Here is an 11,646-nt window from a genome sequence, read left to right on the forward strand (position 1 = left end):
TGTCAGCCCTGTGACTTGGGTTATTGTTAATTAATGAAACATCATCAGATTTTACCATAACTTGGTTCCTAGTTTCCCAGGTATTAACACTTCTGAGAGGTTTAAAGCATAAAATCCTTTAAATAAGGCCATTTTGATCCTAGGATTTTCTTTATATATGCCTCTTGTAAGCTTCTCCATACACAAATCAAACCTTTGAAAAGGAGAGCTTTCTGTCACCCTGTCATCATCAGGAGGAGAGCCCGCTGCTGGGGCCAGAGTATTGACTGCCTGACTTGTCTTCCTTTCTTCCCTGCCACTAACAACAGAAAACATCTGCTTAAAGCACTTGAAATCGGATCGAAGGCCCTGCTGTTAGGTGTGAGTAGTGTCAGGGTCTCGTGTCCAGCCGAGAATGGGAGGGGGTGGTCTGGACAGGGCGGGTCCTGCTGGCTCGGACCAGTTGGGCTCGGGCGGCCCCTTCCAGCCCGGCTGCTGCATGGGGCTGTGGATAAAGCAGTAATGGCTTCTCTCCAATTCCGGGGGGCAGCGGGGGAAGACACGAGCTCTCGCTGCCCCGACGGCAGAGCCTGCCCGGCGCCGGGCTCCGCGCCGCGGCCGCGGCTGGGAGCAGGAGGCTGAGGCCCCGCCGCCGGCGCTCTGCGGCGTTGTGCGGAGCAAGACTGCGGGCAGCAGGGCGCCGCCAGTGCCCTCCTCTCCCCGGCGGGCAGGAGCTGTCGGGGCCCGTCCAGCCGCCTCGCTGTCCTGGCAGGTGCCCCCGGAATCGCTCCTGATGGGCGCAAAGCCCGGGCGGCCCCGGAGACCCCCTGGGAGGGGCGGTTCGCTCCCTGCCCTGGGCCTTTCCTTGCTAGTTGCGACCTCCCTTCTCCTCCCCCGCCGGCACCTCGCAGGGTCGGGGCAGGACTGCCCCCACCGACGGCTTTCGACGTGTCCCGGCAGCACCGCGCAGGGCGGGGCAGGGCGGCGGGCCCGTCTCCGGCCACCCCGCGCTGCGGGGGCAGCAGGCACAGAAGTCAACCGGGGCCAAACCCTCCCGCTTACCCTGCGGCTCCTCCGGCGGGGCAGCCCGCGGGCACCCGCCTCCAGCAAAGCGACTGTCCCCAGTATAAGGGGGAGCAGCGCCCCCGGGAAGCTGAGTCTGCTGCTTCTGGACTCGGCTGTCTCCAGCTTTAGGGGCTGATCCCGCTTCCACCAAACCCACTGGCCACGCTCCCCCCGCTTCATTTCAGGGCTTTCCTGACCTGCTCCCTGAGCGCACCCCGCCCAGCGCTGCGCAGCGCCGCGGCCGCGGAGACTCGGTGCCGGGCTCGCAGCAGGCCGGGACCTGGCACTGCCTGGCATTTTCTAGGCCAGAGGCTCCCGTCGCCCTGGACGGGGGTGAGGTCGTTTTCTCTTAGCCTCCACTCGGCTGCGCAGCGATTCCTTGAAAGAGATCAAGCAAAGGCACATGTTGGGCAAAGGCTTTCCCACCGGCCCGCGCTCCCGACCCGCAGCGCCGGCGCCTCGGCTCGGCTCGGCTCCTACACACGTGTGTGCGTGTGCGCGTGTGTGTGTGCGCGTCTGTATCTCAGCTTTAGATCTGAGCATTGTGCGTGCAGACTGCACATACACACGTATATGTATATGTACACACACCATAAATATGCACCATATATATACAACCACAAATACACACACACTCACACATATAAGTGTATTTATGTATGTACATACACACACGTGTATATACACACATGTATATATATATGTGTGTATATACGCACGCGCGCACACTATATATGTATACATGTGTGTACACTATAGATGTATGTACAGTATATATCCATGTATGCGGCAGGGGCAATGCGAGCCAGGCGGTCGGGACTGGAGGATGCATTCAGCACTACTTGGCACGGGGGAGCGACCCCCGTCCCAGGCAGCGCTGGTGCCCCCTCCCCACCCCCCAGCCCTGCAGAGACCCCTTCTCAAGCCCCAGGACGCTGCTCCGTGGAAGTAGGGGGAGGTGACAGAAGGAGAGTGCCCCTGCCCTCCTGCCCTCCCGTCCGGCGCAGCCGTCTCGGCGCAGGGCACTGCCGAGGGCCGAAGCTCCCGGGGCTGCTCCGCTTTGCAAGCCCGGGGCAGCGCTGCAGCAGTGGGGCGAAGGAAGAGCCTCTTGCAGGCCGAGGTTTGCCCGGACCTGCGGCTTTAGCGAGCCGCTCTTTTCTGTAGCCAATTCGCGGGACTCGGGACGCGTCTGTGCTGCAGCCTGGGGTGAGCCCCGGGTGGGCAACGGGTCCCCGCTGTGGACCCTGCGTCGGGCCGCCGCTGCCCTCGTGCTGCTGCCGCTGCGGCCCGGCGAGCGGTTCCCCCTTCGGCGGCACCGGGCGGCCTCGCACCCGCAAGCGGACGGGCCCCGGGCGAGGAGCGCGCTCCGCGGGCACCGCCACAGCCAGGAGCCGGGCTGGGCCTGCCCGGTGTGGCCGGGACTCTGCTTCAGCCCGCCCTTCTCCTGCGCCCCGACGGGCTGGCCTGGGGCTGGCGGGGGAAGGCCCTGACTCGCTCCGCGCAGCCCGGTACCTTTTAACATAAGTGCACAGAGAGACAGACAGACCAGGAGTTCAGACCAACACGGCTACAACCTTTACTTCTGGCTGCTTCGTGACATGCATCATCAGGACATTGTGCAGTATACATATTCTGCAGACAGATGTGTATCAGATGTATATCTGAACACTGCCCGTGCAGCCTATATGTACACACATATATATGGTATCAATGTGAAAATATGCGCACACACTATCTATCTATGTATGTATCTATCTATGATACAGTCACTCACCCTGGCGATCTTCAAAGAGCGTCTTGACGCCCATCTTTCCTGCCCAAGTGCAGAGGGGCTGGACCAGATGATCTGGATCCCTTCCAGCCCCAAACAACCATGAACCTGTGAATATATGAATCTATCTATACACAGAGACATATATATGCACGCACACATATATAGCGTTATATATGTATAATGCTTATATAGAGAGATCTATATATTTGTATCTATGTCTATATCTAGATAGATAGATAGATAGATAGATAGATAGATAGATAGATAGATAGATAGATAGATATCTGTGTATATACCGATACACTTACACACACACATATGTATGTATGTATGTATGATTTGTATCGGAACACTGTTCGTGAAGCTTATATGTACACCGTGTGTATGTGTGTGTGTGTGTGTGTGTGTGTGTGTGTGTGTGTAAGTGTATCGGTATATACACATCTATCTATCTATCTATCTATCTATCTATCTATCTATCTATCTATCTATCTATCTATCTATCTATCTATCTATCTATCCTGTCCTGATGATGTATAGCATGAAATAGACAATCAACTCCTTGTCTGTCTGTCGGTGTCTCCGTGCACTTAGATTAAACCGTCCCAGTGCAATGGGTCGTGCCGCGATCCGTGCAGCCTCAGGCCGGGTGCCCGTGTGTGGAAGGCCCACGCGGGTGGGCACAGAGGCTACCTGTGTAAATCTGTCCACGTGCGTGTGGCTTTGATGTTTCGTGTCTGTGAAGGGAAGGGACGATGCCCCTGTTCGTGTCCGGGGACACGGAGCCCGGACCCTGCAGACGCTGGGCAGGCGGGATGGGCAGCGGGACTGGTCCGTGCTCCCTCCCGCCCGGCCCCGGGCGCTCTCAAGTCGCCGGCGGGCAGCGCTGCTGCCCCGCGTTTCTCCGGGGCCCTGTGCCGGGCCGGGGCTGCCTGGCGCTGCCCGGGGCTCCAGGGCCTCAGCCTAGCTGACTCCATTTCCGCCGACCTGCGCCGGGGCTGGGGCAGTGCCAGATACCCGGCTGTGCCCCGGGGGCAGAGGCAGGCGCCCCGGCACAAGCAGCCGGCGGAGCTGCCCGGGGCCGTGCGCGGCGGGGCGGCGGCCCCGAGCCCGGGCCAGCAGCGGGTGTCACGGAGGCTCCGAGGCGGGATGTCATGGAAATGAAGCCAGAGAAGGAGGGCGCCGGTCGTGGTGCGCAGGGCCCGGCGGGGACACAGCTTGGGGGGACAGAGCCGAGCCCGGGCCGGGAGGATGCTGAGATCCCCGGCGGGGAGACGAGACACCTCCTCTCGGATCCAGGGGCGGGAGCAGCATCCTTCCCCAGCCGAGGGAGGGAGGCAGGGAAGCAGCAAGGGAGCTCTCCCCCTCCCACCCTCAGCCCAAGTCATTCACATCCCCGCTCAGGAGGGGCTGAGCGGCTCCGCGTTAAGGGGGAGGGAGGGGGGTCCCCAGAGCCAGGCAAGACCCGATGCAACCTGAGTCTATAGGATGTAAATGAGAGCGCGCGGCTGCGGGAAAGGAGGCGACGGCGAGATATTGCAATGGGAGGGAGACAAGAACAACAGTCGGATCATCATCATCATCATCATTATTAGTATTATTATTATTATTACTACTGCTGCTGCTGCTGCGATGCTGGGGCAGGGATTGGTTGGCCGGGCTGCCCTCCGAAGCCCGTGCGGCCAATAGCAGGGCGGGCTGCCCCTCGGCCCGGCCCCCACCCCGCCCCCAGCCCAGCCTGGCCTTCCCGCTCTCTGCGTTGTGATTTGCTCCCTAATTGACCTAAATAAGCAGCCCGTGAGTGACAAGGCTCCTCGCAGCCCCCGGGGCGGCGCGCACACACGTAGGCACCCGCCGCGCGGACCCCGGCCCCGCGCGCTGCTCCTGCCGCCCGGGGCAGCCCCTGGTGCGGGCCGAGCCCGGCCGCCGGCGGCCCCACGTTCCCGGCGGGGCGCGATGATCGCCGGGGCTCCAAAGCTGGGGTTGTCCCCCCTCCCCTCCTCTCCCCTCCCCTCGTAGCTCGCAGGAAATGATGGCAAACCACGGGCTGAAATGAGTCCTCCGGAAAAGCCCCTCGGAGAGCAGGCGAGCGCGCAGCGGGCCAGGCGCAGCGAGGAGGCGATCGCCCGTCCGCAGCCGGAGATCCCGTTCGCCCGGGAAATTGCCTAGGAGCCAGGCGGCGACCCGCGGCGCCGGCCCCATGATGCCGGACGAAGCCACCGAGCAGGCCCACTCCGCCTCCGCCCGCGTGTCGTCTTTTTTCATCGAGAATCTGCTGGGGAGCGCGGGGAAGGAGAGCCGGGGGCAGAGGAAGCGGGGCAGCGCCGAGGACGGCCACAAAGAGCCGCGCTCGCTGGGCGGAATAGCCGGCAGCCATTGCGCTCCGCTCTGCTGTCAGGTCTCTGCCTTCGGGTTCAGCCCGCGCCGCTGCCCGCTCCGCGAGAGCCCCACGGAGTGGTACCGCCGCGCGCACGCCGGCCTCCTGGCCTGCCCCAGCCCCGACAGTAAGTGTCCCCCGGGCCGGGCTGCGGGGCTCAGGCGGGGGCTCCGCTTCCAGCCGGCGCCGCACCCCGGCAAGGGCCTGCCCATGGCTTCTGCCCCCGGGCCCCGGCGGCTGGGGGGCCGCGGAGAGGCGGGAGCGACACCCCGGGACAACCCTGCCTTTGTCTCGCCCGCCGTGTTGGCCGCCTTGTTTGTCAGGCCGGGGCCCCTCGAGGTCCCGCTCAGACGGGGCAGCCCCCTCCCGGCCCACGGGGATGGGCCCGGCGCCGGCTCCTGGGGAGCTGCAAAAGCTGCGCTAATCCGGAGCAAAAACGAAGGGGCTGCTATCCCGCAGCGCCTGGTACGGAAGGCCTCAATTTTCCTGGAGAAAAGAGCTCGGAAGCAGACCGAGACCCACCAGAGGCCGATTAAAAGGGCAGAGACCCAAGAGTCTGGGAAAGCTGCCGGCTGCTTAGTGCTAACGAGCCCGTCGCTCCCGGGGGAGAGGGGAGGGTCAGAGACTGGCGTGTAACCCGGGCCCAGCGCTACGGCTGGGGGCCCAAGAGGTAGAAACCTCCGTGCGAGGCCGGGGCCCTTGCCACCCGTGCCCCCGACAGTGCCAGGCATCCTAGCCGGGGACGGGAGCCGCGTCGCCCCCTCGGGCAAAGGCCTCCGCGGTGCTCGGGTCTGCGCCTCCTGCCTCGCCACCTCCGACTTCAGAGGCCAGCTGCACCCGGGGAAAAGCCTCCAAGCCCCTCGGGCGCCTCGTTTCTCGGGGGAGGCCGCGGCTGACCTAGACACGTCCGTCCGTCGTCCTTCTTCCTTCCTTCCTTCTCTCCCTCCTCGTGGCCTCTGGCCCCGCCGCCGAGCGGGTTTCAAGCTGCGCAGCCGGGCTCTGGCTTGTCCTGCTTCATGAAGCCAGGCCTTTCCCTGCCAGCTGCCCGCCGGGAGCGAGTGCTTGGCCCGTTGCTCAGGGGAGAGAGCCGGGAGCGGGGGAGGGAGGTGCCCCGGCTGAGCCGCGCACCTGTGCGGAGCAGGGATGGCGCAGGGGCTGGGAGAGGACGAGCCGTGACCACCTTGTCCTTCTCTCCCCACCAGCCAGCGACCGGGACTCCCCGGAGATCGCGGAGGAGGCGGCGGCGGAGCGGCCGGGGCCCTGCGAGACGCTGGCGGAGGAGTCGGGTGCTGAGGCGAGGGCGGAGGAGCTGGCGTGCGGCAGCGGCGGCCGCGAGGAGGACGACCGGGCGGAGGAGCCGGACTCGGCGGAGCAGAGGGCCGCGGGCCGCAAGAAGAAGACGCGCACGGTGTTCAGCCGCAGCCAGGTCTTCCAGCTCGAGTCCACCTTCGACATGAAGCGCTACCTGAGCAGCGCCGAGCGCGCCGGCCTGGCCGCCTCGCTGCAGCTCACCGAGACGCAGGTGAAGATCTGGTTCCAGAACCGGCGCAACAAGTGGAAGCGGCAGCTGGCCGCAGACCTGGAGGCCGCCAGCGTGTCCCACTCCGCCCAAAGGATAGTGCGGGTGCCCATTCTGTACCACGAGAACTCGCCGGCCGGGGCCCTCGGCTTCCCCCTGCCCCACGTGTCCCCGCCGCTGGTGGGCTTTTCTAACGCTGTCACCTACCCCCTGGCCACCTTCCCCGCCGCCTCGGTCCCTTTCCTGCGATCGCAGATGACCGGGCTCGTGTGAGGCCCCGGCCGCGGCCGCGGCCCTTCCTCTCCGCCTGCGGACTGCGGCTCCCCCCGCCCCGCTCCTTCATGTCCTGCTTCCCAGTCGTTGAATCCGTGCAATAAACGTGCCGGGGGCCGAGCACCCAAAGAAGCGCAGCCCCTGGCCCCGTGTAGCCAGACACTCCCGCCCCGCGGCCGCCGGCGCGGCGCGGCGCAGCGCAGCAGGACCGGGCTGCCCGTCGGACTGGGGCTCTCGGAGCGCGCGGGGCAGCCGGCGGGGAGCGCGCCGGGAAGGGCCCGAGCACTGCCGGAGCTTGGCTTCCCACGGACCCGCGAGGCTGAGAGCACCAGTCGAAGGGGGAGGGAGGGAGGGAGGGAGAAGTGCTGGGAAAGCCACGGACTGGGCCCTCCTGCACCAGCAGGCCGGGGCGCCGAGCCGGACTCTTCCTCTTCCTCCGCCTTTCCAAGCCCTTCGTTTCTAACGTTGCTCCATGCAAAGCAGACGCATTTCCGGGCGGTCCCCACCTCCAGCAATGTCTCCACAGTCTTGCTATTGGCTGCTTAAGACGTAAATACCTTTTTTATTTTTCATATTTTGTCTTCTATTAAATATATAAAGCATGAGAGGAAATACCTGCTGGTTAGTTTTTTTTTAAGGTGCATGTTTTTGGGGTTGTTTTTTTGTTAACATCTTTTCTAGAAAGTTTTTCACACTAATTAACCCAATACTTTCTAGCAGGGGTGAGAGGAGGTTTGGTCCCGTGTTTTCCCCATTTAGAGCTACCAGTTAAAAACCGCAGGGAAAATATCCCGCAGTTGACACCTGATGACAAGCCAAGTGTCTGTTTGCCACTTATTTCGGCCTCGCGACAAACCTGAAGAGAACAGCACAGCTTTGCTGTTTCGTGTAGGAGCGGAGATTCTCACCAGTTTGCCTAATAGGGGAATTGTTCACACTGGCAACGTAAAATATATATATATCAGATGACTACAGACTGGGAAATGGTATCATTAGGTACCCGAGCTAAACCGTAACGTGATATTATATTATGTATTATGCATGCCTAAACTACTTTCCTTTCATAACGGGTTTGTTTATTTTTCTCTCTACCTGCTCCTAAAATTAATGGCGGGTCAATTATTATTCCTCAAGTTCAGGCTTCCTGGTGCTCCGACTTTAAAAAGGGGGAAAAAAAGACCCTTCAAAACTCTATTTTGGGGTCAGGTCAACTTTGATCCTATGTGTTCCGGTATAATTAAATGACATTTAAATTACCAGCTCGGAGTACTATGTGGCTGGTTAAGGGAGCTCAGGTCATGGATCAGCTTTAGGGTACAGGTGTGTCGACAAATCTCCAGAGGGGAAAAAAAAATCGAGTTTTGTATTCATTTCTATGGCTTTAAATTATATTTGCAACAGGCTAGTTCTTTTGTACACGAGAGCAAACAGCGAGTTGTAACTGAGCTTCAAATAATGATATGAAGCCTGAGAAGAATGTTTTGTCATGGGTAGAACTTCACCAGATCTTTTTCTCTTTGGCCTGAAACACAAGCCCGTGCATCCTCCCCCTCTCCCCGAACGAATTAATGATACAGCATGAAAATTAAGCCATAAAAGAAACTATCTGAGTTCTAAAAAAACGTGAACTTTTCCACTAGTTCTTTCTGATGAGAGTTTAGACGAATACTTATCGAAGCTTCCGAAATCCCCACTCTCGCCGTGCAAGTTCTTCTCCAGGTTTTATATTACTCCCTCTCTTTCGATTTTTTTTTTTTTATATCCTTTGAACACTGTTGTGTGAAAATCTACCCCCAGAGCTGTACGAATGCTTCTTAAATATTATGATCTCTCGCAGGAAAGTGTAACAGGAATTTAAAGCGATGAGGTTTTGGATTACAGCTTTCCTCGATACAGATAAGAAACAGCTGTGATGAAATCTATCGGAAATTAGGTTAGATATTTGATGTGTAAATGGCATTGTTTTGGGAAATATTATTTATTACTTATGCAACATTTGCTTTCCTTACGCTGCAATATTTGATCTGATTATGTTCAAGGCATAATTATATATGGAAGAAGACAGCCAGATTATTTGCCCCATCACATACGATTTCACAAATTGCCCAGTGTTTCTGACCAGAGGAAATTGTACTTTGCAACAATCATATCAAAGTGGATTGTAAACCAGTGCTAGGCACCTGCCGCTCGCCACATGCCTTTTCTTTGGCCTAACATATGAAATCCTAATACATCCGATACTCCTAGATAGTCTTTTCTTTAAGGTAAGGAACTGGCAGGCCTAAATGATCAATCAGATTTTTACGATGTGTTTTAGCATTAGTTTGTTTGTTTTTTAAAGACATGCTGATTATATCAATAAACAGATTTTTTTTTATATCCGGTATTTGTAACTTATGATCATGGGAAAATATTAAACGGTGCAAAAAGAAAAAGCGGCGGGAGGGAGGGGGTCACTTATGCCTTACCACGGATATGCAGGTAGCCCTTCTCACTAGATTATCCAGAGTTCCTACTTACCAGTAACACCTCACACAAGTTAAGTGTCTGGCTCTCTTGTTTCTGCAGTAGCGGACCAAGCATTTTTCAGGCTCCAGACCCTCCTTTCCAAAACATCACCAAACACTGAAACCTTAAAAAAAAAAAAATTAAAAATAAAAGAAACGTTTTCACGTCCTAGTTCTGAATGCTCGTGGGATATTGCAACACGTCTACACCAGAGATTTGAAGCAAACTTGTTTTCCTTCTGTCCACATTTTTTAAAAATGAAACGAGTATATAGGAAAGAATCAAACATGGCACCGTCTCTGCTAGTAGACAGATATTAGAATAAAGTTATTGACATATTATCAAGCTTAATGTAGTTTAGCCAGGGCTGGCTGTGACATATAGAGACATACGTTGCTGTTTTATAAATTTCAGCAACCTCAAAACAGCTTTGGAAATATATCCAGTTACACTATAGCTGTAATATTATTGCGCAGTATAAATCCTGGGCTGCTGACATTTATTTAATGGATGTTCCTACAACAGCTTGGCTAGATGGCACTCAAGAGGCAAAACGGTTCAGTCTCGTGTCCTGCTTCACAGAAAGATAACGTGTGTTGGTTAGCTGTGTACAAAATAATCAGTAAAAAAAAAAGAACAAAACCCTTCCGAGCTAACCTTAGTGAAATAAATCCCCGGCATAACTGGGAGAAATGTTGTTATTAATTACACCTCGAGTGCAAAGGATCGATATCCCGAAAGCACCGTGTTAAATGATTCCTTGTGCAGATGCTATTGCTCAGAGTCTTAAAATCCCGTATAACTTTTTATATGCCTGATCATCAAATATTCATCGGAATCAATACTTGATAAATCTCATAGGTGCGCTGGCTCCACTGGTGAACGATATATTTGGATCGATGCCCTTTTTTTTTTCTTTTATACTGCATTAGCTTTGAATCGTCTGTCTCTCTCCTCGCTGTAAATATGTAGGCCACTTTGGGTGTAGAGCTCAGCATCGATTGGAGAAGTGCCCCAGCCGTTCAGATGCATTTGCAATAGTTAGGAATTAGATCCTGACGTTTTTATTGCACTTTCTTTCCCGTGCAAAATGATTGCGATGCGGTATTTACGGCGGACTTGTGAATACTGCTGGCAATTCTGGGCTCCTTCTCACTGAGCCAAAAGTGGAGAAGGAAATATGTATTTGTCATTAGGAAGCTGCTCCGGTGCCTGCAAGCGAAAGCTATTTTTGCCTTCTGGAATTGATTGAAATGGGACCGGAAAAGCGCGTTTCTCGTCCTACCAAACATCCATTGATTTCTTAGGGAATCCCTTCTAGTATTTTTAGCCTAACTCTTCTCATTTGGAAACGGGATTCCGGGGAGAAACACTAGTCGATGTCTTTGAAGGCACCATTACGAATCGGGCCCCAGTTGCTATTTTATTGCAAGAAGGGGCCGAGGCTATATTTCTTATTAGACAAACCAAAAGGACCACAGCGCCGCTGGAGTTTCAAAAGCCTCAAAATGACCTGTGTAGGTGAGATGTCTGAGAGGCTTTTAATTCGTGTTCGTGCGTCCCCCTGTTGCCCCCAGTCCAATAAAGCTAGAAGTTGTACATCTTTCCCCCTTCACCTTGCTCTTTCCCTCTTGTCACAACATGGTGCTTTGCCTTCCACAAATACTCCTTCTCGGGGAAGGGGAAATCGTGGCACTTCGGACACACGAGAGCCGATGCTGTCACCAGCGCAGGGATTCTCCACCAGGGTATCCCGGCACCCTGGGGTTCCTTGAGAGCCTGCCAAGGGTGTCGGGGGGAGCCATGAAATGTTGGCTCTGTTAGGTTCACAGACAGGATAAAATAAACCCAGGGATTTCAACCTGACATTCATTCTGAGGTCTTTTCGACAGAAAAACTGCTCTACTATTTTTCTGGGGGCACAGAAAAAAAGAATGAAAACCAAGGGCCAGTGTGTTCCGAGGGGCGCCTCAAGTTTAAAAAGGCTGAGGACCACGGCTCTAACAAGTTGTAAATGAACACAGACGGTGTCTTTGGTTTGCTCCGCATTTCAACTGAAATACACAGGTTTACGGATTTGGAAGGCAAGGTAATGAATAATAGGATTAAGCAAATGTACCCGTGTCCGCTGTTGTACCGCAAATGATAGTT

At 56.1% G+C, this 11,646-nt stretch overlaps 1 protein-coding gene across 1 annotated transcript; it reads left to right on the forward strand.

Annotated features, from left to right (window-relative positions):
* Positions 1–4,640: 4,640 nt before the first annotated feature.
* Positions 4,641–9,364, forward strand: HMX1 (H6 family homeobox 1). The gene is made up of 2 exons (XM_019479172.2): positions 4,641–5,322; positions 6,398–9,364. Exons 1-2 carry the CDS (start codon positions 5,019–5,021, stop codon positions 6,985–6,987), a joined length of 894 nt encoding a protein of 297 aa, XP_019334717.2. The 5' UTR covers positions 4,641–5,018; the 3' UTR covers positions 6,988–9,364.
* Positions 9,365–11,646: the final 2,282 nt, after the last annotated feature.

Source organism: Alligator mississippiensis, chromosome 2 (genome assembly GCF_030867095.1).
Source record: "Alligator mississippiensis isolate rAllMis1 chromosome 2, rAllMis1, whole genome shotgun sequence".
Classification (NCBI taxonomy): Eukaryota; Metazoa; Chordata; order Crocodylia; family Alligatoridae; genus Alligator; species Alligator mississippiensis.

What these genes read in the sequence shown, in the direction of transcription:
- HMX1 (XM_019479172.2), top strand. Translation starts at nt 5,019, where the DNA reads ATGATGCCGGACGAAGCCACCGAGCAGGCCCACTCCGCCTCCGCCCGC. An exon ending in GGCCTGCCCCAGCCCCGACA is followed by an intron (nt 5,323 to 6,397) that starts GTAAGTGTCCCC and finishes TCTCCCCACCAG; the next exon opens with CCAGCGACCGGGACTCCCCG.